The sequence below is a fragment of the Monodelphis domestica genome, chromosome 1, assembly GCF_027887165.1.
Source record: "Monodelphis domestica isolate mMonDom1 chromosome 1, mMonDom1.pri, whole genome shotgun sequence".
NCBI lineage: Eukaryota > Metazoa > Chordata > Mammalia > Didelphimorphia > Didelphidae > Monodelphis > Monodelphis domestica.
The window spans coordinates 510187832-510215363 of record NC_077227.1 but is presented as its reverse complement, the minus strand read 5'-3'; the positions used below and the strand labels follow the sequence as shown (position 1 = coordinate 510215363).

The following is a 27532-nucleotide window of genomic DNA, read 5'->3' as shown; positions in this document are numbered from 1 at the left end:
CTTGGCGATCCAGGGGACTCCCTCTAGCCCCCCAAAACACCACCATGAATAAACTCTGCATCAACAATTTAAATAAAAGTATCACCCCAGCAGACTTGGAGAAAGTGTTCATGGAGCATAAGATCTCATAGTGTCCAGGTCTTGGTTAAATCTAGCAATGCCTTTGTGGTCTGCCTGGACAAACACTGGGCGATGAAAGCCATTGAAACTTTCTTGGGGAAAGTGGAACTGTAGGCAAAAAAGACTGGATATTGAACATTCTGTCCCCAAAAAACAAAGGAGCCATAAAATTCAGGTCTGAAATATCTCCCCTGCTCATTTTTAGATTTAATCACCAGAAGTGTATACACCCCACTTATCCATAAGTGGGGGAGGTCTGTGACCCATATGTGTGATGGTGGGTTATGAATCAGAACCCACTGACTGCCCCCTGGACAGTCCTAAACAAAACTTTAGCTGTAATTGGCCATGTAAAATGGAAGGAAGTCACTGGAAATGACAAAAAGGAATGGTCTTTAAAAATGCCAAGAACTTCCAGTGAGGAGGTCTTTTGCCTTGAACTTGACCCTGGAGGAACTTTGGTTGAGGACTGTTTCTATTAGGACTACCATGTGGGTGAGTAAGAAGGGCTGACTCCTTTCCCTGGTTTGTTCTGAGAGGTATTAGCCTCCACTAAAACACTGGCTGAGGACCTTGGACTGCTTCTCTTTTCCCTTAGAACTACCACGTGGGTGAGTGAAAAAGTCTGACTCCCTTCCCTGGCTTTCCTGGAGGTAGTAGCCTCTGGAGGGGCCCCTCGCCTGGGCAGAGACCTCTTGGCTAAAACTTTTGTTAGTTGACCCTTAGGTCCTCCAGCTGGGGCTTCTGGATCCCTGTTGGAGTAAAGCCAGGGCTTGAGCAATAGTCTAGCTAATTAAGCTAGATTTCTTACTCCTGCCCTCTTTCTCATTTCTCTACTTTCACTTTCCCTCTATTTTATAAATAAATTGCTAAAAATAATTTGGAATTGATTAAATTCCTGGCGACCATACTCTTAAATAATCTAGTCCAACCTCTTACATTCTGCTCCTTACACACCCCACCTTTGATGGGTGGTGTTGGACAACCTGCTGGCTCAGTATATATGGCACAGTAGAGAGCTGTGAGCAAGTGAACACAGAGAGCGAAACTGCAGTGGTGAATGTTATCTACTTCAGCCATGAACAGACCAAGCAAACCATCATGAAATTGAATGGCCACCAGCTGGAGAATCATTCACTAAAGGTCTCCTATATCCCTGATGAGCAGATGGCTCAGGGTCCTGAGAATGGTTGCTGAGGTGGCTTTAATTCTCGAGATCAACCCCACAGGGGTTGTGGTGGCAGGTATACCCTCCAAACAATAGCCAATTCTTAGACTGGCCTTAAATTAATAAAGTTGATTAGGTCAAATGGTTGATGAGACATGAGGTTAAGTGTGAGACCCTAATAGAGTAAATTCTTCACACAAGCTGAAGTCCTAGGTTCCAGATCTAGAGCTAGAAGGTACTTCCAAAGCCATCTAGTCTAACCCCCTCATTTAACAAATGATGAAACTAAAGCCCAGAGAGGCCAAGTGATTTGTTCAATGTCACCCAAGTGGCAAGAGTTCTAATAAAGATTTAAACACAGATCTTCTGGCTACAAAACCAGTACCCTTTCCACAGTGCCATTCCTAAAACATGAAAGGAAGTTTCGGGAAATTTTCACAGGCTTACAGAATTTCAAAAGTGGAAGGAACTTTAGCAGCCATCTAGTCAAAGCTATAACCAAGAAAGAATTCCTATACCACACCTGATAAGCGATCATCCAGCCTGTGCTTGTAAGTTTGCAAGCTCTGCAAGCTTTCTGCTTCTACCCAGTGCTCTTGGTTTTGCTCCATAGGATCAGAGAACAAATCAGATCCCTCTTTCACTTAACTGTCTTCAAAATGCTTGGAGATGTGACATAGATGAAGAACCAGCAAAGGAGATGTTGAAAGGAGTGGATAGGAGAAGCAAGAGAGAACACTATCATGGAAACCTAGAGAGGAGAGAGCATCCAAGAGGAGAAGAGAGTGACTGACAGTATCCAAGGCTGCAGAGAGGTCAAGAAGGATGAGGATTGAGAAAAGGTCTTTTGGGGGCAGGAAGGTAGATCAGTGGATAGAGAGCCAGGCCTAGAGACAAAAAGTCCTGGGTTCAAATGAGACCTCAGACTTTTCTTAGCTGTGTGAATCCTAGGCAAATCACTTAATCCCCATTGCCCAGCCTTTGCCAACTCTTCTGCCTTGGCACCAATATGTAGTATAGATTTTTAAGACTGAAGGTAAGGGTTAAAAAAAAAAACAACAGAAAAGACCCTTTGATTTGGCAATTAAGAGATCATTATTAACTTTGGAGAGCCTTTTTGGTGAATGATGATGAGATTAGAAGTCGGGCTCTAAAGGGTTTAGAAAAGAATGAGAAGAGAAAGTGGAAATGCCTATTATGTAAATGTTAAAAAATCCATTTAAAGATAATATTATTGTCAGGGGACAAGCTCAGCGTTATGCTTTCCTTATTATCCGAAATAAATATAGACTCTTATCACACCTTCACCACTTGTAGATGTCTCTATGAAGTTATTCAGAGTGTGAATGCTCTCCTTCCCACTGTCCATTTATACATAAAGGAGGTTTATCTTGTGCCTTTTCAGTGAAATGAAATCACTTCCTTTTCAGTGCTAGTTCTCAATTACCATGACCTTTGATATCATAAATATTATGATTTCATGGGGGAATGAAGACAACATTTAAGAAGAAATATTAAAAATATGACTATCTTGGGTTTTAGAGGCAACTTGTTAGCACAGTGGATCAAGTGCTGGGCCTGGAGTCAAGATGACCCAAGTTCAAATATGGCCTCTGCCTCAGTTTCCTCAATTATAAAATAGGTATAATGACCCTTGTAGGATTGCTGTTAGGATCAAATGACATAATTTTTTAAGGTACTTAGCTCATAATAAGCACTAAATAAATGCTTATTCCATTTCCTTCAGTACAATATTTGATGTATTATATCAATGTTAATTGTTTATCAGAATTTACTTTTTAAAGTGTGATTTATAAAGGTGATTCTTAAAGATGATTTTTAAATCAAATGTCAGAACCAACTTTTTCCCCCCTATGGAAACAAATTTCTGAAATTATAGCATTAAGTCAATGGGTAAATAGGACTTGATTTTTAAACTTTATTCAGTTATTTAGGTATCTACTGTGTAAAGTGAATTGTACTTATATAGCCAGATGAAGTGTTTTTAGTTCTAAGTACTGCAATTCAAAAGCAACTCTTAACTGCTACATTTGAGTTATAGGTCCATGTCTAGAATGTCTGATTGAACTCATAGCCATTAGACTGACCCAAATAAGCCAGTTGATTATCAAACATTTTTTTCAACAATAGGTGCATCCCTTTTCCTCCTTATGTCATAGATTCTATAGTAGACACATAAGAGCAGGCATTCAATGCAAGCAGGGGTGGCAGCTAAAACTGTATGACATTTCCTGCCTTCCCCTCCTCCTCCTACACCTCAGAATGTTAAATGAGAATCTTTGGGTTTCAGGCAAGCTCCTTTCTGGGTTAGTGAAATGTAGTCTTAGCTCTGGCAGCAATGCTGATGGCTTCTCATTTCCCTGGAAGCCTCATTCAGTCACATAAACCAAGTAGTTAGCTTGCTTATAGTGTTAATTTCTTAATCAAGTGGGGAAACTGACAGTTTCTCCCACTCACTACTGGAGGTGGCTGAAGGCAGGCATTCCTGTTTTGTGCAATTGAGATTGCTGGTATCCGCATATTCTCCCTGTTAACAAGAGCCTTCAGGAAAGCACACTTGTAGCCCTAATTTTGTGTGTGACACTGATTTTAAAAAGTAAAATTTAGTTCCTTTTTTTCCCTGACAATTTAAAAACTTATGTTGCTTAGTGGGTTATCTCTGCTCATTATTTCATACACTTCACTTTGGATTCCAAGTAAAAGCTACAAAGTAAGTGACTTTGACAGTTGGTATCTAAAATAGGATAAGTGCTAAGAACATAAGAATTAGTATAAGCAGAGAATTGTGAGCCAACATTTTCCACTGGTAGCCATAAGTCTAATATCATTCCCTTAATTTCTATGCCTACTGACTATTTTGATGTTGTTCTTCCCTCTCTTCCCCGCCTCCACTCGGTAGGCTCAACAGGGGAGAGTTGAAATTGAATAGGCAAAGTAGCCTGAAGTGGTAGAATTACAAGGCATATTTTGATGAGTTATTTTTAAAAATTATGTTGTGGAGAATCATGCCGCTATTAAAAAAGGAAAGGAGAGAAAGACATATTGAAAAGAACTAGATTTATCTATTTCCTTAAAAACATCTTGAGCAAAGCAGAGGAGTACTGAGCATTGGCAGTGGCTAAATAGTATTGCATCAAAATAGCATATTTTCATTGTATTATTTTTACTCACCTACTGGAATAGTATACAAAGGAGGGAATGATCAATGGCAATGTAGAAAATTCTGTGTTCAATAGCAGCAATTTGAGGGAAAATAATTGCATCTAAGATAAGCCTAGTCTGGTATCCATTATATAAAGGGCCCTGGCACAAATATATAGAAAACCAAGAGTCAGTCCTGAATAGATAAGTAATCACAGAGGACAAACAGTTTTCAAAAAGACCTTTAAAAATTCTTAAACCCTTTAATATATAATATATGCTGCTATGGCCATTTGGAATAATTAAGATGGCAAACTTGTATTTTGCTGCTCATAGCCATTTCACACTCTCTTCTCCTATGTTTTTTAGCTTCATGGAACAGGCAAGGAATTGGAATACATTAGAAGGAACCATTTGGTGAAAGCTGGCAAGATGAAAACTGACTTCATGGTGTCTGCTAAAACAGGCTTTTCTTCCCTTAGCAATCCTATCAAAATATGCTCTGAATAATTAATAAGAAATGTGAATTAAAACAATATGGAGATTTGCCTTATATCCATCAAACTGGAAAAGATGAGAATAGTTGGAAATAGTGTTAGAAGGATTGTGGAAAGATAGTTACAGGAATATACTTTGCATGGAGCTGTGAATTGGCATAACTATTATGGAATGGTTTTGAATTATATGAGAAAAATCACTGAACTGTTCACCTTTACCTTCCATCTAGCTGTCTACATAAGTCATCCCATCATCTGACTCCTATTACTAATCTGATCTTACCCACCTACTCCAGCACCCTCTAGGGTGATCAGCAGAACTGAGACCTAGAGGAACCTACCAAAATGCCATTCTCCTTAGGCCCTGGGGAAGTGAATTCACTTGTCTTTGGAACTTCCACACTAGGGCCTAGACAAGGGCCAACCAGATAACAGGCAACTAGCATTTACCAGGCTGCCTTACCATCAAGCCTATTTCCCCAAACTCAACTCTTCAGAACATAAATTCCCTTCCCTGGTCACTATTTCTACATATGTATTCCAAATGTACACATATTCCATATATACATATATTCCATATATATGTCTTCCTTTATTAGAATATAAGCTCTTTGAGGACTGTTTCTTTTTAAAAATATTTGTATCCCTAGCACTTAGCATGGTGCCTGGCACACAATAAATGCTTAATAAATGCTCATTTTCCTACCTTTTGACTAGGGATACTGTTATGTTGCATATTACCTCCAAATTTCCAGATAGAAAAGTATACCAGAATATTCATAACAACAATTTTTCTGTGGTAGCAAGAACATTCTAAAGAAAGTCAACACCCATTGATTGAAGTATATCTAAGCAAATTGTAGTATATCAGTGCCATAGAGTAAATGCTATTGTACCTTAAGAAATCATAACTTTCGTTCAGAAAAATGAGGAAAGACAATATGAATTGATGAATAGAAAACTACATGGTAGCAAAAGAGTAACATCCCCAGCTACTAAAACAAAAATAGCAGGAAGAGAGAGAGCTGTAATAGGAAACGCTCCAGCAGACAGTATAGGTAATTGCTCTTTGTTCCACGAAGGAATAGTGGTGACTAGGAGAATGTAATGTTGCATATACTGTTTTTTTTTACATAGCCTAAATTGCCTCTTTGTATACCACTCCACTCTAACCCATCTAGAGCCACTGCATATTTTTTAGTGGATTTTGCTTGACTTATTTGTTTTCTTACTAGGGGCATTTGTAGTGGGGAATTGAGAGGTGGCTGTGTAAGAAAAAACAAAAGGCAATACAACTTTTAAAAATATACTACAATTGGACCACTGTTATCTGTCTGCTCTAGTCTAGAATAGGTGAGCTTCATGGAGCTCTAAATGTTTATTGGAAACTCTTTAAGCTAAAAAAAATAGTTTGATTGTTTGATTTATCTCATTTATTGCATTGAATTGAGGGGAATAGAACTCTAAGCTAAAGCTTTTCTGTGTCCTCCCCCTTCCCTCACAAAGCAGTAATTCTCATTCCAGAGCCCCTCCTAATTGGCCTCAAACTAGTTTCATACTTCTAGGATGATTAATGATTAGCTAATCTAGTAAATTAACTATGTCCATAAGGAACCTCCCTCTAGTTTTCTGATCACAAATGCATAACATATAATAAGGATATTATTCAAATAACTAATAATCTTATCTTTGAAAAAATTTATAGACTCTAGGTTAAGAATCTCTGGAAACTCTAGCATCAGTGGAAAAAATTATGTAAAATATAATGCTACTCATCAGAAAGTTGTATTTTAAGACCATTATAAAAATGGTCTTTGGCTTTAGAGCTGGGAGAAGACTTGCTCTGGGGATATCCTGGATCTGACTTTTAGTGATATCTTGGAGATTTGGGTCTTAAGGTTGATTTTGAATGGTCTCCAGATCCCCTTTCCCCTCTTCCCAGTCCTAGAAGCCTATCATCAAAAATAATGTAACATAAAACCAATTTGGGCCTGTATTCTCAAGGCTTGGGGGCTGCTAGATTCAGGAGCGAGGGGAAAGAATATCTTTTAACCTTGCCGTGTTCTATTTCTTTTCATCTTAATTGAATCAATCCTAGATTGAACTTGGACTGAATGGAGCAACTTAGTTCAAGGTCTTTTGTCGTCTTTAAATCCGTGAAAACCTTGGAAGAAAAAAAAAGCATCCTGTTTATCTTTAAACCAGTTGTATAGATTGACCTGAATTTTTTAAATATAAAATTAGCGTTTTATCTTATGCCAGTTCTCATTCCTTTGCTGCTACTTAATTGTAACAGTCTAGGGTTAAACTCTACTGCCTATCTTTGATAGCCCTAAAGCAAGATATGGTGGGAGGACTTAGTTATCACTGTTCCCTGGTATAAAAATTAACCCCTATATTGTAAAAATTGTTTTAACCTTTAAAAATAGACTTAAACACCATAATGCACAATTTATGATGTATCAGATATTTGGAATAGATTTGAGAATCTTTTATCATAGGTCCTCTCATAAAACCTCATGGGATGGCCAAAAATTGAAGCATCTTTGGAAGGAACAACCTGGTGAATGTTGACAAGATGTGAAGTGACATTGTGGTATCTGATAAAACATTATGCCTACCTACTCATTTCTCTTTTTTCTTTGTCTCTCAAACCTGCCTTTCCAATAATGAACAAAATATTTAGTAAAAATTATGAGTAATACTGTTGTAAAATTTTGGAATGCAGTATATTTACCTGTGGATTAAATTTTATTATTCTGTATGAGTAGTAGAATATAAATACCCTGACTTTATGATCACCTCCACAGCTGCTTATAGTGGCATGCATCCTGTGGGCATCAAGGAAAAATATCATTCTAATGATTAGCTTTATTACAGGACTTTCAGCCTAGAAGATCCTAAGGCTCTTTACAAATGACACCCTAGAGTGACTTCATCTGCTGCACTGTGGATATTACTGGAATACAATGTGGTGCCCATTAGAACCTAAAGGACAATATATTTAACTGGCAGAGTATGAAAAGTAAAAAATATTATTGGACTGATGATTTAAATGAGGCAGGATATATTTACTTCATTTGTATTAGAATTTGGGCAGTCTTCAGTTCAATTAAAAATTGAACTGAATTTAAAAAATTAAAATTTAATTTAATTTAATTTAAATTTAAAAAATTTTTTTAATTTAAAAAAAATTAAAAAAAAATGTTTATTGTCCAGGAAAATCATGCCACTGTCACTCTTGGGAAAAGAGAAAGGGGCAAAGGGAAGTAGTTTGCTGAGAAAATACCAGGAACACTTCTGACTGATGGGGGTACAAATTTTTTCAACTGATGAAACAAAGTGACAGTGAACAGCAAAACTTCAGATCTTGTATGTTCTACTTTCCATGTACAATAAAACCTTGTATTTTCTTTGTGTAATGTTAATGGTCATATCCCTATGATATTTTCCTTTTTTTTTTAACAACAACAAAACAGTTGTAAAAGTTTCCAAGAATTTTTAAATATTTTAATTATAGATTTTGAATAAACTTTTGTGTGAGTTGTTTTCTAGGTAGGAAGATATAGAGTCTAGATGGTGAATGAGAAGCAAAGTAGAACTTAAGTTTAGATACGTTTAATTAACAACATATGAGCCTACTTTATATATACACATCTGTGTATACATGTATGTATGTATGTATATTATACATTTATATACACATAGAATTCCACTCTATAGCAAAGAAAGGAGAAATGTGTTCTCCACTTAAGAGTTTTCATTGTATTGTGTTGAATGTCTAAATTTTGTTCAACTAAGTCAATATGGGGTCAGAACTTTATACTTTTTTGCCAGAAAAATCAGTATAAGCCTTGATTTTGGTAAACTGAAAGTGATCTCCTTAGGAACTTGTCTGTTATGTTGTCTAGGCCACAGAGATCTAGCATTCTAAGAGAGGACAGAAATCATTTAGGAATCTGTTGATTTCATTATTTTTTTCTTCCTCCTTCGCAATCCAATAGATAGTTAGAGAAAAGCTATTTTTTCTGTAAGTGTATTTGCAGCCTGCTGAGCTGCCCGGGTAGTTATGCCCACAGAATGATCACAGTTCTTTATCTTTTAGTCGGACTCTGTTGGTGGGTAGGTGGGTGGATTGGGAAGAGATTTCCCTTTATAAAATCTCCCACAAGCCTATTTCTGTCAATATCCCCCTCCCCCATCACTTAGTTCATTAGAAATTATAATCTTCTGTACTAAAGCTTTTAAGATAGAGGTTCTTTGAGTTCTGACCCACATTTTAATCCTATGGAGATTCTAACTATAGTAGAGAAAGGAGAGTGGAGCATCTGTTCTTTTTGAGCTGTTTGATTGATTGATTTATTTGGTCAAACTTTAGGATTGTGGAAGGTGGCTCACTCAGACCTGATAGTTTAAAAGCCTTTTAAGACCCAGAATAAATACTGCCAGAGTTAACAGTTGATGTATATGTGTCTATTACATGTCATCAGGAGAGTGCCAAATATTCCATATATTTTAATGATTAATCTGTATGGTTTTCTCACTGGGAATAGGAAATACTTCCCTTTTCAGAGTAGGAAACTGGGACACCTACGTTAATACCAGTCTGTAGTCTTAGTTTTTTCCATTTTTTTTGTTGTTGTTTGTTTGTTTGTTTTTTTAAACTATCTGGCATGGTTTAACTTGAAGTTTAACTCAGGAAATCATGCATTTTAAAACTGGGAGAAACTTTTACAGATCTCCTACTCCAAGCTCCTTTATAAAACATGAATAAATGGAGGCCCACAAAGATAAAATGATCAAGTTTGCTCTTTTAGTCAGTGATAAATCTGAAGCCAGAGTTCAAGCAACCTCACTCTTAGTCCAGTGCCCTTAAATCTTATGCATTTCTCACTTGTGATCAAACATAATTTAGTTTATAAGCTTCCTCAGGGGTAGAACCATGCCCTTTTAAAATTAAATATTTGTATTTTTTGTGAGCACTTAGCCCAGTTCCTATTGGGTAATGTTAAATTTTGAATCCTTGATTGCCCCAAGGACTGATGATCATGTCCTTGTGTACCTTAATGGAATCTTTTGTTTTAACTTTTTTCTTTTAAAACCCCTACCTTCTGTATTGGAATCAATACAAAGCATTGATTCCAAGAGAGTGGGATTAAATGACTTGTCCCAGGTCACATAGCTAGGAAGCATCTGAGGTCAGATTTGAACTTAAGACCTTCTGGCTCTTTATTGAGAAACCTAGCTGCTTCCTGCCTCCCCCTTCTCCCCCATTTTAAATAGATAAATAAATAAATATAAAGTGTGTGTGTGTGTGTGTGTGTGTGTGTGTGTGTGTGTGTGTAAACATAAAACTTACTTTGTCATACTGAGTATTGGTTCCAAAAGAGGGAGTAAGACTAGGAGTTTTTACTCTTTCTTAAAACAGGCAGTAGAAATAAAAGAAAGTGAAAAGCAAATCAGAACACTTTACAACATTGTTTCTGTATTTGATTGGAAAAAATATGGAGGGGAATACAAATACAAAAGTGGGTGAAGTTGTTGACTGAAATGAGATATTTGGATTATTGGTGAATTTCATTGATCTTTGTAATATATTTCATCCCAATTTCAGACTTCACAAATGCTTGAGAAACTAGGTTTTAAAGTGGCTAGAGCACTGAGCCTGGAGACAGGAAGAGCTGAGTTAAAACCCATCTTCAGATACTTACATGTATGACTTTTGGCAAGTCACTTAACCCCTGTGTGTGCTTCAGTTTCCTCAAATGTAGAATGGAGATAATAATAGCACTTATCTCCCAGGGTTGTTGGTGAGGATGAAATGAAATATTTGTTAAATTGGCTTAGCCTAGTGCCCAGCACAAAATATCAAGTGAGCTCTTAATAAATGTTTGGGTTTTTTTTCTTCCATTTGTATGACTTGTTTGTAGTGCCTCTTTGTTATACTGTTTTATTCTTCATTCAGACATGCTTAGTTCTGCAGCTTTCTATGATGCTAAATTGAAATCACTCCCCTGACTGTGGTTTCAAAGCCCTTGCATTCTTTTATTATAGTTGGTAGTGAATGAATACTGGGATATGAGAGATTGAAACTATATTTGTCTCCCTGGTATGTGGTTTATTAGGTAGTTTATAGAAATGGAAAATAAATGAGTAGCTTTTTAGATTCATTTGATTTTTTTAATTGACATTTTAGAAACACTGATAGATTTTGCTTTTCATTTTGCCAAAGATTCACTTAGCTTGTGTGTATTCTTTGTTCGATTATATATGTACAATAACTGATAGTGGCTCTTTCTCTCTAGGACTCATCTTCCTAAGGAGGCCTATATCCTCCCACTTTACAGAAATGGACTGATAATTCTAGAATTGGTCTGTTAAGAAGCTGGTTCTGTTGATTAGCAGTTGCTGCCACTTTCTTCTGCTTAAAATGATTTTTATTTTTTTCTCTCTCCAGATTAATCTGAATAAGGTTGGAGAGTATTGGTGGAGTGCTATCTTGGAAGGAGAAGAGCAAATTGACATTGACAAAATAAACAAGGAACGTTCAATGGCCACAGTGGATGAAGAGGAACATGCTGTACTGGATAGATTGACCTTTGACTACCACCAAAAACTACAGGGCAAACCCCAGAGCCATGAGCTGGTATGAGCTCAGATTGAATTTTCTATATAATGTCCTTTGAAGAAGTACAAGGAGACACTTTCCAAGAAGCATCTTACGTTCCCAACAAATGCTATAGGTTTTATTTCATGTAATTGAATAGGTGAGGCAAGAGAGCTATAAAGAGAAGAAGAAATAGGGAGGAAATAGTGAAGCTTCCAGTAGTCACCATTGTATTTATTTAATGGTGACCAGTGAACTTGTCACTTACACAGACACATTCTCTCTGTCTCTCTGTCTCTGTCTCTGTCTCTGTCTCTGTCTCTGTCTCTGTCTCTGTCTCTGTCTCTCTGTCTCTGTCTCTCTCTCTCTTTCTCTCCCTCTCTCTCTCTCTCTCTCTCTCTCTCTCTCTCTCTCTCTCTCTCTCTCTCTCTCTCTCTCTCACACACACACACACACACACACACACACACACACACACACACACACGCGCGCGCGTGCATATACCCGCACATACCACCTCTTTATGTTCTTGTTTTGATGTATTAAAATTGACTTTTTTCTCTGGTGCCCTGGAGTTTAAAGGAAAAACTACATAGAAATTATCCTACTGTCATTAGGAATAAGAATCTAACCACTGCAGATTAACATTGATAAACAGGCAGTATTTATCTACAGTGGATGAAGAAGATAATATTATACTGAATAGACTGACCTTTGAAAGCTATAAAAACTATAGGAAAAGCTCCAGAGCCAGAAGCTGGTCCAGGCCCTGATTGATACCTAATGCTTCACACTGGGCTTTTTGGCCAATTCATTTTTTGATCTGTAAAACTTCCTCCACTGATGCAGATCAGCAGTGCCTGGGAAATATCACATATACCTGTGATTAGGAAATACTCAGTTGCAATTGATTTGAACTAAATAACAAAGATATATTGTTAGCTTTAATGAAGATAGTTCATTGTTAACTCAGCAACCCTGTATTAGCCAAAGAAGTTACTACAGGGGCTAAATTCTGCTTTACCGATTATGCTGCATGTAACCTGAGAGGCTTGAGAGTGTGGACAGAGTATTATAGATAGATCTTCCTCTCAACAGTTCAAATCCAAGGCCTAGAAGTGAAAGGCCCAAGGTCGGGGATCACAGAGCTCTCAGGCATGCTTTCAAACTGAAAGAAAATGAATGCACCCATCTTTTCGGTGGGAGTTTTTGAGGGGAGAAGGAGAGCTGGGATGAATGTAACATAAAGATGCTAGCCAAAACAAACATGAAACTAGTTAACATCTGCCCATTATAGAGTCCAGTGTAAACAAACTGCTGTTGGGAAAAATTGGCCAATCAAGTATATGAATTCTTCCTTTCTATTTTTGTAATCCTAAGAGTGGGTAGTTAAGCAGGGAAGAAAAACTTGCTTTTCTCAGAAATTATTTTTAACTTGGCATTGTCCCACATAAGCATTTAGTACCATTTATTTGAACTTCATTGTGACAGTGAAATGTAAATTAAGCAGAAAATTAAGACTTGTGTGCATGTGGAGGAATTTGGGAAATGCCTGGCCTAATATATTTATTCTTTAATGTTGATTTATCTATTTATTTTAGTATTATGGAAAGGGCCAGTGTTGAGCACAGTGCTTGGTAGATAGTCAGATCTTAATATGTGACTATTGACCAACTGAAGGAAGCACTTCATGGCCTCATAAAGCACCTAGCTATTGCTTTGATTCTAAAAGGACTCTTACCTTTGCACACATTGTAGCAGTTAGCCCCCATCCTTCTTAGCTGCTTTTCTTTGGTAGGTTGCCTTTATCCATTGACTGCCCAAAATGTAGGTGAGATCTGTTTGTAAACTTTTCTTTGGACCCAACATGTGCAATTTTTTTTGAGACTGATTAGTTTACTATGGGGTTAGAAAATACTTGTCATTAGATCAAATTAGTATTAAGATTAAAATGAAATACCTAAATGCCACTTGCCAAAAGTAGGGCTTCACATGCCTGCTTGTTGGATACCACATGGACAATTCAGCAAGTCTCCTGGCTTATCCAGAAATGAATCCAGAAGAAACTGGGTTATTAAAAATAAAATTTAATCTTTGTCATAAAGAAGCATTTCAAATTAACTTTATTTGAATTGTAGTTTGATTGCTATTGATGCAATTTATAAAAAAAACAGGTGCTTTATGGACTAGAGCTATGCAGTGCAAGGGAAATTTCATATGCCAGAATATAAGCTTCATTGGAATACTTAGAACAAATCCAATGTTTCCATCTAAAGGTATATACTTGATTACTGACTTCTTCCACTCAGTGTGAGCTCTCCCATTCCTTCTCTTCAGTTCATTTCTTTTCTGCCTTTACCCCTCCCCCTCTGTCTCATTTCAGTGGTCCAGGCTTCCTAGAAATGTCTGGAATAACTCTGACCTCATTTTGAATCAAAAGCTCAGCTCTATATACGGCCCTGCTTTCCAGAAACCTAAGCTGATTCTGGAAGAGTTTAATTTCTTCTCTCTACTTTCATGACTTGTTCATTCAGTTACATTTATTAATTGCCTGTTCTGTGCCAGGCCTGGTATTAGGTGCTGGAGTTGAAAAGTTAAGAATGAATGTTGTTGCCCTTATTTGGCCCTCAAGGAGCTTACCTTCTATTGTTTTGAAGTCATCCATAAACACAGGACTGGTCATTTTGGAGCTAAAATACTCCAACATAAAATAGGAATATCTTGCCCAGGAGAAACTGCTTACCTTTTCTTTCCACAATAACTGTCTTTGAAGATGATCCATAGAATTAACCCATAAGGGTCCAGTGATTTTGTGAATAACTGTAACCTTTTCCACCTCCAAAGACTAATGTTATTTTGATTTGGTTTCAGAAAGTCCAGCGTGACCTAGAATCAAGTTAATATTGTTTTGAAGCTTTCCTAGGAAAGGGTCAGGGATGTTCATCTTGTTCCAGAGTGAATCTAAGGGTCCAGGCCTTACCAAGAGTGAACTCAAAACTCCCAGGTAGCATTAGATTTGACTCAATTTCCTTAGGATTCCTCAGGCTAGGCATAAACCAGGAACAAGGTTTCTAAATGTCAAATTAGAACAGAACTCTTTGTCTCCTAAATTCAAAGAGGATGATGCCATTTGTTTCACTCACATTCACAGAGTGTTAGATTATCTGATGACATCGTATGATACCAATAGAATTCTTTCTAGGCATTGCTTTTTTCCACGGTAGGAATTGGTTTCCATAATGTATATGAGCATTATTCAGCTTTACTTTGATCTTCCATTTGGATAGTGCAGTATTGCAGTATCAACTCTGATTAAAGAACCAGTCAGGTTCATGCCTTTAAAAAATTTTATTATTTTTTTTTTAAGCCTTACCTTCTGTCTTAGAATCCATACAAAGTATCAGTTCCAAGGCAGAAGAACAATAAGGGCTAGGAAACTGGATTTAAATTAACTTGCTCAGAGTTACACAGCTAGCAAGTTTCTGAATCCAGATTTGAACCCAGGACTTCCATCTCTGGGTCTGGCATCTCTTTTCTATGTCTTTAAGAGTCTGATACATTTTTTCAGGTCCTAACTTACAGTAGGCTCCTATACAGTGACTAGAAATGAAAGTGCTATTTACTATATTTGAACCATTAATGGAGAGCAGTGAAACAGACATAGAAAGCAGGCTTGTGTCCTCTATAGTGTGAATATGTATGGTCATTTTTATACAACTAATTAAATTTTCCTATAAGAAGCTCAAGAAAGCTGTTACCAAAGAATCAGAAGTAATTGATATTGTTATTAACTGACAGACTTCCTGCAGAAATATTAATAACAGCAATAGCTCATATTTATACAGTATGTAGAGCATTGGAAAGGTTTATAGAGCACTTTCCTTGCAATGACCAAGAGATGGTTGTATCTTTTGGTGTATGAAGAAAAAAGTTTAGATGTTACTTTTTGTTGGAGAGCATTTGCCTTGTGAAATTAGCAAAACCATAGTTTACCTGTATTTCTAGAAAGAAGATAGTATGCTAGACCCAGGAGTCAAGAAGATCTAGGTTGAAATTCCATTTTGTACATTTATTAGCTATATGATCATAGACAAGCCATTTAATTGCTCAGAGCCTCAGTTTTCTCACTGAATGAGGATAATAATATCTGTAATTTCTCCATCAAAGGATTATTAAAGCCAATGAGATCACATATATGTATATATGTATAAAGCATTTAAAAACTTTTGAAATACTATATAAGTGTCAGTTGTTATTAATAATTAAATATAAGAATATATAATAATATATTTTACTTGTGTCAACTTCCTAGATATTATAATAGCATGATATGCCCTACCACTGTTCCTATAGAACAGACTGTTGGTCAGTTGATTTTATGTAGCCATGGAATATTCCTCAGTCAAGAAACATATTCCACTAGGTATAATGAAATCTTATCCCTAGAATATTGACTTATATCCCAAAGAAGTTCTAGTTACTTTCCTAATTTTATTCAGATTTGCAGATAATATTGTGAGGAGTTTTTGGTATTAAACTTTTCTTTATTTGTAAAATAAGGATAAGAATACCAGTGCTCCTAGCATTAAAGCTGAATTTATTGTGGAAAAAACAAAACTTAGTAGATTTTAAAGTGCTATACAAATGTGAGTTATAATTATTAAAGTGATAATTTTATTGTAGCATTCTCATAATTTGAAATTCTATATTATCATCATATATATTCTTTCCCTGGGTCAGTCAGTTACTTTAACTGTTTTTCGTATTTAGTTTTAATCTAAATAGAGTTACCCATTTCAGAGACAGTGGTATTCTACCTGGATTGAATTAAAATCTTAATGTTTCTTTACCTCATACTTTATTTCATGGTATTTGTTTGCTTTTAGTATATGTTCACTTTCTGCTTTGTACATTCTGCAATGAACTAAAGGATAGGCATTGACATGATCTCTATTTCTGAAAATAAATAAGCTCTCTCTCTTCTCCCCTTTCTCTCTGTCTGTCTGTCTGTCTCTCTCTCTCTCTCTCTCTCTCTCTCTCTCTCTCTCTCTCTCTCTCTCTCTCTCTCTCTCTCAGGGAAAAGAGAGGAATAGTTTTTTGGGGGAGGTAGTTATTAATCTGCTGCCTAATTTCATTCAGTTTCCCATAGACTTGACCCTAGGTTAGTTGAACTTTTCTTGAATTTCTGGATTTAGACCAGAGCTAGAGTATACTCTTACAGTGTCCCTTACCCTGGTTTAATTCTGCAAGTAAATTAAGAATCCCCAGAAATTCCTTTGTATGTATGTTGGTATATACTATAGGTAATTTGCTTCTTTTAGTATTGGGCCTTTTAACGGAGGGGTATCCTGCTGGTCCATGGTTACCCAGTGTATGATTGTGAGTCTAGGCTACAGGAGTAGCACCTAGAGTGTGTCATTCTGTTGCAATGCCTCAAAGCATTTGTTGCTTGGGGAACAATACTTGACTTGCAAGGTCAATGGGGCAAAATCACTAGTGATAGAAAAGAATTTGAAAATCCAATAGTGGAAAAGAATACTAGGCTTGAATGGTAGTATTGAGGCAGTGTAATCCCCAGGAAAAAGAGAATCCATTCAGTGAAGGCCCTCTGGTGGGAGTAGAAATGATTGATAATCATCAAATATAACATCTCAGTGTTAGAATAAATATATGGGGATTCATAGCATTTGAAAGGCAGAGAGAAATGATACATGAATATCCAAAAGAATGTACATAGGTAGGAATTGGACTTCAGCAATTGGCTCTCTCATCACAGTGCAGCAAGAGGAGTGAGGTTGCCTGAAGTGTGACTGTCAGAGAGGCAGCAAGGTGCCTGAGGCTGATCAGAAGGAAACAAACAAGGACCATTCTCCATAATTTCATTAGAGAGCTCCTGAATAGAAACATGTAGGGAAACCTTTCCAGCATCTGTTACTGTGTAATCTAATTTCTAAAATTCTACTTGGAAGACATTTGATTTTTTTGTTTTGATTTAAAAAATTTTTTTGAGACCATTTGTTTTCTACTCTATTATTTTCTGGCACATCATTCCCCTACCTTCTTAGAACCCTCCTTTATAATAAAGAAAAATAATAAAGCAAAACCAGCCAACATAGTGACTGATTTTAATAGCATATGCAATTCTGAAACCATGTTTTCCCACTTCTCTGAGAAGAAAGAAGTGTGTTTCATCATCTGTTCTCTGAGAGTAACTGCCTTTTTGTGTTATAATTTACATGATTGTCTTTGTGTGTCTGCTCCTGGTCTTTTCTTTGCTTTATATCAGTTCATTCAAGTTTTCCAGTATTTTTCTGAATTCATCACAGCTCAGTAATATTCCATTACATTTATATGTCACAGTTTCTTCAACTATTCCTCAGCTGATAATCACTTTGCTACCACAAAAATACTGCCATGAAAAGACTTTTTTTTTTTTAATAGGAGGAATTGCAAGTTTAGACTGAGATAGTTGTATATTAGAGGTCCCAATATCTTGGCATCTGATAAAAGAAATGTTTGTCTATACATGGGGAAGATTTTTAATTTAAAAAAAATAGTAAATTTGTGTTTCTCCTTAGTGGTGTCTGTTTGACTTCAGTCCAAATAGTTGCATTTCTTAGAAATGCTACAGTCTAAGGACTGATGTCACTTGATTATGGTTACCTTAAAAAAATTTTTTTTAACACTTTACAGAGAGCCACTTATGTGAGTTAATTATAAGAAGTTGAAAGTAATAGTCATTAATTCCTTGAAGATATTACTCCATAGCTAAGTACCCACAATTTGCTTGTTTGATTTTTTAAAGATAAAATCCTTTTGAGGGAAATTCCAATCCAAGGAAGAAACCATATGTATCAGGTACCTTAGAAAGTTGCTGTAGTTCTGAGTGTTTAGAGACATGAATTTTATTTGTACTATATTGTCGATAAATTGGGAGGTCAGATGAGGGATCTTTGAGCCTTCTGAAAACAGGACCCAGAATCTACCTGGCAAGTGATGCAGGTCCTCATACAGGAGGAGAGTAACATTCTTGTCCCTTGCCAAGTTCTATGTATATCCTTGTCTAGTTGTGGTAGTCAGGTCCTTTTTTAGTTCATTCTAAGAATAAAGAAATAATTCCCTAGTCCTGAAGGCCACATCATTTCACCTAAAAAGTGGTCAGTCACTGTCATGGGACATTGCAAAGGAATTTTTGAAGAAATTATTTAGGAAGAAAAAACCAGGTCAGATCAGTTGAGGAAGATTCTATCTTGAATGAAGCAGCTAGATTGCACATGGTTCTGGGGCTTTATTTCCACGGATTTGTCCATCTGCAATTACGGATGTCTTTTATTCCATTGATGCCTACCAGTTTACAAGGGGCGATACATTGGGAGGAACTAGCTTACTGTGAAGTACAGCTCTCATGGGAGAGTTCAGTGAGGTGATTTAGTTGGGTCAGAGGCAGGTAAGCAAGAACAAGTTATCCATTTTCCAGTTAAGAGATCTTAAAGGGAACTGTCTGGCATATGTTAATATACAGATACACTGAATACTGTTTGGTCTGGCTAGAGCAGTTTGGTTCATTAAGGCTAGTTCTTCAGTGCTATTTGCTTAATCATCCTATCCCAGTTTGTGGAAAAATAAAAGCCATAATCTTGTGTGTGATTTTATTGACATGGGGAACTCTGTCTTCTCCAACTTAAAATCTTGTGTAGAGAATTTTTGAAAATTGTGTAGAGCATGGAAAGCTGGGGAACCAAGACCTTCCTGTTTTTGAGGTCAGATCTCAATCTACTCTGCCGTGCTATCTTGCTGAGAATTATTCCTAAATTGGTGTAGGTGAAAGGCTGAGATGGAGGTCTAAAATTAACCTCTGCTTCATACCTCCTTTTGGATTTTGGACAGAGATGCCTGATGGTAATGGAAAAGGAAATGCATTCCAAAGAGTATCTAATACTTATGCCCAATGGTGGCAATATGGAAGGTTCTGGCTGTCCAAAAAGTGTCTGCTTTCTTGCTCTGTCTGGCCCTGTAAGGTTCCTGTAAGTGACAGCACATCCTACCTGGCCATTTTTGTGAGCCAGACACTCTCTTTTGTGTCCACTGAAAAAAAAATTCACCAAAAGAAGCAAGAGGGAGTCACACTCATTGGTTGGAAACCTGCTTTGGGAAAAACTTTGCAGTGCCTTATGGTGATGTTAATTTTTCTATTTTTTGTTTGTAGAAAGTCCATGAGATGCTGAAGAAGGGATGGGATGCTGAAGGCTCCCCCTTCCGAGGCCAGAGATTCGACCCATCCATGTTCAACATCTCCCCAGGGGCTGTGCAGTTTTAATGACCAGAAGGAAAGGAAAGTCACTCGAGTCAAGCACTTGGAAGTAGAGGATAAGGCAGAGAGAGGCCGTTTTGTGTGGGCTCTTTCCCTCCTGCTTTTCCTCCATGGCTCCCATGCATGCCTGGGACTCATCTTGTCACCCCTGTAACCATCTTTATTTTCAGGGGGTGTTGGATACCCCACCCTACCCCTCCAGATCTTCCCCCCCTGTTTCAGGGAAGGAGAGGGGAAAGTAGAGGGAAGGGTAATGCATAGCAACTGCTGTGGCTGATGCCAAGTTAGGGTATTTGTTATGCATGAGGGAGATGGCCTGGCAAATGCAGGATTACATACTCCCGTCACCACGGTAACCAGCCACTGCAAGCTGCATTTTCTTTCCTTCTGTGTTCTCTGCTTGCTGTTGTTTTGATGCGATTCTGCTCAGTTCTCTTTAGGGGATAGGGAGGGGGGTGTGGGGGAAGGGAGTTGCTGTTGCTGGGTTTTTCCCTGCAGTTGTTGAAGTGATTTGGAGTTGTGTGACTTATGTGTGCTGATGAGAAATGGCTCTATGATGGCTGCTTCAGGCTGTACTGTTTCAGGAAGCCCCTTAGTTTGGCCTTTTGTTCAAACACTCCATATTCATTCTTGCTCATCAAATTTGTTAAGTCCTATTTTTTCCTGCCTTTGGGTGCCTCCCAGGCACTAGCAGTAGGAGGTTGAAGCTGCCCCCACAGTGGCAGAAACCTGCCTAGTTGGGATTCTGGTATCTTTATTTGCTCCTCTCTTAATGAACCAGGCCCAGATACTGGTAGGAAGCTCAAATTCTCCCAGCAAGGATCTGCTGCAGGTAGAGATTTCTGTCTCAGGAAAGAGTATAGGATAGGAGTCTCTAATCATGGCTTTCTCTGAGGCCAGGGAAAGTCAGACTAGCACCTATTCATCCCTGTGCTGGCCATGTATTCTGTCCCACTCTTATATAAATAAAGGGACTTTTAACTGCCATTCTTCTTACATATTTTACCCTCAAGTTTATTTTCAGCCTCAATGATCCACAGTTTGTATTTTGTTTACATATATCTCCTGGGTGAATATAGAGTTCAAGTAGGAGGCAGGACAATCTCTAGGAAAAGAAGATTTCAACATACAATGAATGACAGGTTTGCCCTCTGTTGAAGGGCCCAAACCAGTTGAAATCCTCATGATTAATGGGTAGCCTGCACAGGATATCTTTGATGCCCCCAAGGGCATCCAATGGAACCATTGTTGTCCCTGAAGAATAATTGTAGCAAGGGGTGGGGAGGGGAGGATAAGAGTGCTGGCTTCTTTGTAAAGAACAGACAGAGTCAGAAATGTCAGGAACTTGGTACTCTCAAAATCATGCTCTGTAGGAGCTGAATACAGTTTATATCTTTGTTCCCATTTGTTCCTACTATGCAGCAGTGGTCATTTAGGTTACTTAGGAGAAAGAACCTTATTAGCATCTAAAAACAACTGTTTTACTAATCTGTGCTATTGACCAGGATGACTTCCACTATAAAACGGCTACAGGTGAGTGTTCCTTCTTAAGTCTAGGAACAGATACTCTTTACCTCTTTGCTTGTTCAAGGACACTTGTTTTTCAGTGTTCCTTAGAAACAGAACACGTTATTGTTGGCTCAAAAGATAAAAACATAGCCCACTTTTTCCCAATCCTATTTGACCACCACTCAGAAAATAAAGCCTTTTAGGTTCACATAGCATCATATATTTGATAACAAATAATCCAGGAATGTAAATGAAATCAAAATTTTTTTATTTCCTTGAGAAATGTTTCTTCACCCCAGAACCCCATCCCAGTTTATGGTCACTCATAATTGATGCCTACATATTCTTATTGTGACCTTTTTCTGAAAAAATTATAGACTGTTTTTAATGGAACAAATAGTTCCTCATGCTCATCTATCTACTCCTATGAGGAGTAGGTAGGATCAGCAGCTTAGTGATCTTATTGAGGCTCCATCATATCAGAGTCAATCAGTGATTTACAACTTATTTCTGGCCACACCATTTTCCCGGCAGTCCTTAGGGGAAAGCTACTCGACTTTCATTCCTAAGGAACTTTCCACAGAACATGTCATGTTTTCTTCATAAAAGATCAAGGTTGTTCTCTTGAGTTGGATAATGAATTTCTTCAGGATCAGAGGTGTTAAGGTGTCCAGGTGATTTTGGGGGCAGCATCAACTTATTCCAAACAGTTAAAGGCTCCTAAAAAGTCTAATCTTTCCTTTTGGGGAAGTTATGGCAGGTAACACCATATTGTCACTAAGGCTATGGTTTTTATGAATTAGAATAGAACCTTTCTCTACTAACACATAGCAAAAATCCAATGCCTGTTATAAGGGGTTTGTGCTTTGACACTTGCTTAAAATACAAGGGTCTCCGCTCATTTTTCTCTTGAGGTCACACAAAAGGGTGTGAGGCTAACACACCTTCATCCCAAAGTAGCATTTCCCAGACTGAATGCTCTATGTCTAAAAGACTCTTTTGTTTTAAATTTTTCAATGAAGTTTATATGTACCTCTTGAACCTGCAGTGGTGTTGGTTCCTCTCTTATTGTTCTTAGTATTTTTTTAATTCACAGTTATGCCACCTCCTTAAGCACTCATGATATAGGAGCTTTACAGAAGGGCATAGTTGGTTTGGTTAAAGCAGGGACAACAGATAATCTGTCCATAAACTACTGGAAGATTTTTAAAGTACTCACTTCTATTGTAAATGCTCTTCCCTCTACTCAGGGCATCATTTGGTAGTGCCCTAATGTGGCTCAGGATTTCTCTCTTCTATTAGGAGGTGTCAAATGATAGAAGAACTACTAGTATGCTCCTATTAAAAAAAAATGAAACCACTACACAAAAATAGGAACTTTTAGGAGTGTTTAATTGCATTACAAGAGGACTTGCTAAAAAGATTCCTTTTAGTAGTAAACTTCTCTGGTGTATATTAAGTGACTAGACTTGTAAAACTTGGACTTAGACCCATTCTTCCAGGACATACATTAATCACATCTCTGTATGTTTATACCTTCATCTCTTCCTCTGTAATGATTTGCTTTCTCTTAAATATCTTCCCCACCCTTTCTGTCCATGTGCCAGTCCAGCCCTTTAGAGTCAGTGCACACTACCTGTTTTCTTTGTTTTAGAACCGACAACAGCAACTTGGCCACTAAGTTCCATCAACAGTGATTCAGAGGAAAGCAGGGCAACTCATTTCCCTTCTCCATGGGAGCCAAAGACTGTAGGGTGTGCTACATCCTGAGGCCGCTCTCCTTCACATACTCCACATTTCTGTGTTGGTTTGCAATAAATCTGTATTTAAGCAGCTTGGTGTCTGTGTGTGTGCAATTTGATGCTGAAGAAATTCCATCTGTATTTGATAATTGTAAAATGTCATTTCAAGATCTCTGGGCCCAGGTACACAGGAAACACTATTATATGAATTAATATTAGGTGGTTCCTACCCACCAGCACTCTCATGTTACTTGTTTAGACTACCAGATTCTGCACTATGCTTGGAAGTCTAATGGGCTTTTGAACTTGGTCTATCCAAATGAAAAGGAAATTGAAATTCTACATCTATGATCTAGGTGCAAATAGATCATTTGTGCATTTAGGCAGATGATATCTGAATCACATATTAACATTGACATCTGCATAGTGCCAAGATAAGTACCTTGCAATAACTTATACTCTCCCTCCAGTTGAAAAGAATTCAGGTGAGATTTCAGGTGAGATTTCATCTCAAGTGCATGTCCTTGCTTCTGCATTTCTCTTGGGGAGTAAGCAAACTTTTTTCCATTCTCATTTATACTGTAGCCCCTCTGAATAGGCCCATTTTCCATGTATTACTTAGGAAAAACCCCTAATATTTTCACTACTTTATAAATAATGACTCCCAGCTGCTGAAAGTTGGTGCTATCAATCCTTTGGTATACCATATTCCATACTCTAAAGGTGGAGGTGGAAGTAGAATTCTAGGAAACAAGAAAAAAAAAGTAACAATTTGTGTGTTCAAAAATAGCATGAGTTGTCTCCAAAAGAGTGGATTTACCACTTTACTGGAGGCTTCTGAACAAAGGCTTATTAATATGAGTATGTTGTAGAAGGAATTCTTATTCAGGTAGAAGTTGGACAAGATAGACATTAAGGTTCCTTCTAATCCAGTGATTGTGTTCTTGATAATGTAAATGATGAACCGTGCAACCCTATAAACTCATTTAATGTATATTCTAAACTATAGTTGAGAATGGGCAGCATGGTATAGTTAAAAAAAAAACGAAACAAAACATTGGATTTGGAACCAACATACATAAACCCTGACTGTCACAACCTTTGGAATTTGTGGCAGATCACTGCATGGCCTCAGAGCATAATGCTTGGACCTGGAGTTGAGAAGATCCAGGTTCAACTCCTGCTTCAGATATTTATCTATGTGACCTTGAACAAGTCACTTTAACTCTTGAGTTTTGTTTCCTCATAAAATAGCACCTACCTCACAGGGTTGTTGTGAGAATCGTATGGGATATTGTATTTGAAACAGTTTGTAAATTTTAAAGCATTATGTAAATTTAGGCTACTGTTATTTATTTATTTCTCTGGTTCTTAATTTCTTCATCTGTAAAATGAAGTAGTTGGGCTTGGTGGCCTGTTAAGGACCTTTGCAGCTCTAAAAATTGTATGCTCTTTTAGTTAGGTGAATTGTAAAACAGAGTGCCCTTCCTCAATATGGATTTTGGTTTATTTTAAGTCAGCCCTGGAAATTCAGAACTATATTGGGATATTGGGATAAACCTAAATACTTCTATGAGTATGAAAAGAGGGCACCAAAAATAATGTATTCTGTATTGTGCACTGAAGTATGAGGCAAGACTGGGATTTTTGATTCCTTGATCAGGCCCTTCCTATTTCCAGTAGACATATACAGCACAGTGGATAGAGCATCAGGTCTGGAGTCAGGAGGACCTGTTTGCAAATATGGCCTAATTGTTTAGCCCTTGCTGCTCTTCTATCTTAGAATTGATACTAGGACAGAAGGTAAGGATCTAAAATAAACATTAAAGGCAGCTTTGAAAGGGAAAAGAGACCATACAGATGTGTCAATTGTCCATCCTAAGGGATGTGTTTAGAACTGGGAAGGGGCAGTCACCTAGGTTAAAGATTTGAGGTTAATTGTACATATTTGAACCTTTGGCTTGATAACACCACTTGATAGCCTTGTTAGGTTAGCCCAATCATAGGAATATAGATTTAGAACTAGATGGGATCTCGGAGGTCTTCCATCCCTTCAATTTCTAGATGAAGAACTGATGCCCAGAGAGTTTAGGTGACTTGTCCAAAACCACACAAAGTAGTAAGTGGTTGATTATAATATTATTTCATAATAATATTACAGTAATTATAAAACTTGGCATTCTGATTGAGTATTCAAACCCAGGTTCTCTGGCTTCAAGTTTAATACCCTGCATTGTACCTTATTTGCCATAAATCATTTTTAGGCCAGAGGGGGTATCAACGGTACCAGCAACAGGGCCTGAGTTGGGCTTTTCTCATGATTTTATCTTAAAGAATGCTTAAAGTTTCCTTTGAAGGACAAAAAAAAAAGAGGCAAAAATTTAACCCAGAAGGATAGATTTCAAACATGGATATTCTATTTTCTTTCAGATAGTCTGCTTTATAAAGAATGATTAAGAAAGAAAAATCAAAGAACTAAAATTATAAATGGAAACATTTCCAGGAAGGAACAGTTGATCTTTAAAGATTTGAACTGAACTTGTAGCATTAGAGAACAAAGTTATTACCCCACCTCAAGGCTGTTCCTTTGACTGCTCAGCTGGGCCAAATTAGCCCCAATATGAACACTGGATAAGACCAGTTCCCATTTATTCATTGTGAAGAGAATACAGCCATAAACTCAGAACCTAACAGCAACTTAGATAAACCTTGCTTGGCATACCGCATTGTGCCCAAAAGATTCAATATGACCCTGAGGCTATTTCCAAAATAAGAAATGGAGAAAAGGAGCTCAAGCTGAGAAATCAGATGGAAATAGCAATCGAACTTGGTACCTTCCATTTTTTCCACTGTCAATGTTTCACCTTGCAAAAATGGCATTTGAACCTTGGAGAGGGGAAGGAAATATGTGAAGCAATGGGTCATGGTAAGGAGAATGCTGAACCTGAAGTTAAGGTGATATGGGTTTGAATCTTGCCTCAGATGCTTAATAGCTGTGTGACCCTAGTCACTTAGATTTTTTGGACCTCAGTTTCCTTATCTCTAAAATGGGAGATATAATATATGGTACCTATCAACTTCTTTGGGTGTTGAGGAGATCAAATGAAATGAATGCGTGAAGCACTTCACAAATGTTGAAGTGCTTATTATAAATATATATATATATATGTGTTTGTGTGTATATATATATACATATATATATGAGCTATTATCACTTATCTCTGGATTGTGCTGAAGATGGCTAATTGGTCTAAAATGGTGGCCCAACAGAGCTTCATTAATCAGAATCCACTAATTCAGAATGTGTGATAATTTTTAAATGGACTGGACTAGTTTACCTTTTCTCTTTCTAAGATTAGGAAATCTGCGAAGAGAATGATGTAAATAAAATTGCAGGAGCTATATTTAACATTAAATGAATGTGATGCCTCCAAGAATTTTTGAAGCATATTTTAAAATTGACCAGTTATAAATCATTCCTATCCATCAAAGTAGGGCCATTTGTGCCTCTGCCAACACTGTCTGAAGCCACTTTATGTATTTGAAAGAAATAAAAATGATTTTTTAAAAATGCTAAGACTTCCTTTATTCAGTCTGATCTCTTTTCTTTGCCCTCAATTAGTCTAAATGAGTTTTTATTGTATAAATACTTATGTTCTTTGAGACTTTGGAATTGGACATGTCTGTAAACCAACACGCTGAGTATTGCCTTTAGGGCTATAGTTCTATATAACAACCCATGCTTAGAGAAACTAGGCTTTTCATAATTCTTCACTTTTGCTGTGATACTTAAATAGTATTAGGGAAGACCTGAAGGAGGCAGCCTTGGACAGGTAGAGGAAACAGAATAACTAGGGACCAGCATCAATTGACCATTGTTCTAGACAATGAGCAGTCAAACAAGGGCAGCTCAATTCCAAGTCAAAATGATCTCAGTTATCATGTAAGCTAGTCTGATCATACTAGGCACCTCAGAAGGGCAGTATTAGCAAGAAAGTGCTGCCTCAGAGGAGCTATGTTAATAGGCATGACATAACAGGAACAATAATTTAAAATCCAACGGATGGTCAGAGTTACCATGAAGTAGAGTATGACTTTCTATTCTATTTCTTATACTGAAAAATGTAAACATGGTCTCTGAAGACAAGCATACCCATTCAGTGGTATTTGCTGTTTTTTAGCTGCTAATGTCTTAGAGAAGTTTCAGACTGGCAACCTTTGTATGTCTATCATAGATGGCTTCCATATTGCAGGTAGCCAGTGACAAGGGGAATGAGTAAGTTGGAAAGTCTTTGGAATTTGGAGATCTTGTGTCAATGAAAAGGCTTAAAATAGGAATTACAACTGGGATAAATTCAGTCAAAAGACCTAGGTTTGAATCCTGATGCTTCCAGTACTCACTGGTTGACCTTAGAT

At 37.3% G+C, this 27532-nt stretch overlaps 1 protein-coding gene across 5 annotated transcripts in view; it reads left to right on the top strand.

The window, feature by feature from the left end:
* Positions 1–23207, top strand: part of NUDCD3 (NudC domain containing 3) — a 155877-nt gene extending 132670 nt beyond the window's left edge. For 4 of the 5 annotated variants that reach the window (XM_001370190.4, XM_056813042.1, XM_056813044.1 and 1 more), the window contains 2 exons: positions 11405–11593; positions 19761–23207. In XM_001370190.4, the coding sequence (XP_001370227.2) occupies positions 11405–11593; positions 19761–19871 (300 nt within the window). In that variant the 3' untranslated portion in view covers positions 19872–23207. The remainder of the gene's footprint in view (positions 1–11404; positions 11594–19760) is intronic. The other variant, XM_056813041.1, reaches the window with a different exon arrangement.
* The last annotated feature ends 4325 nt before the right edge of the window (positions 23208–27532 follow it).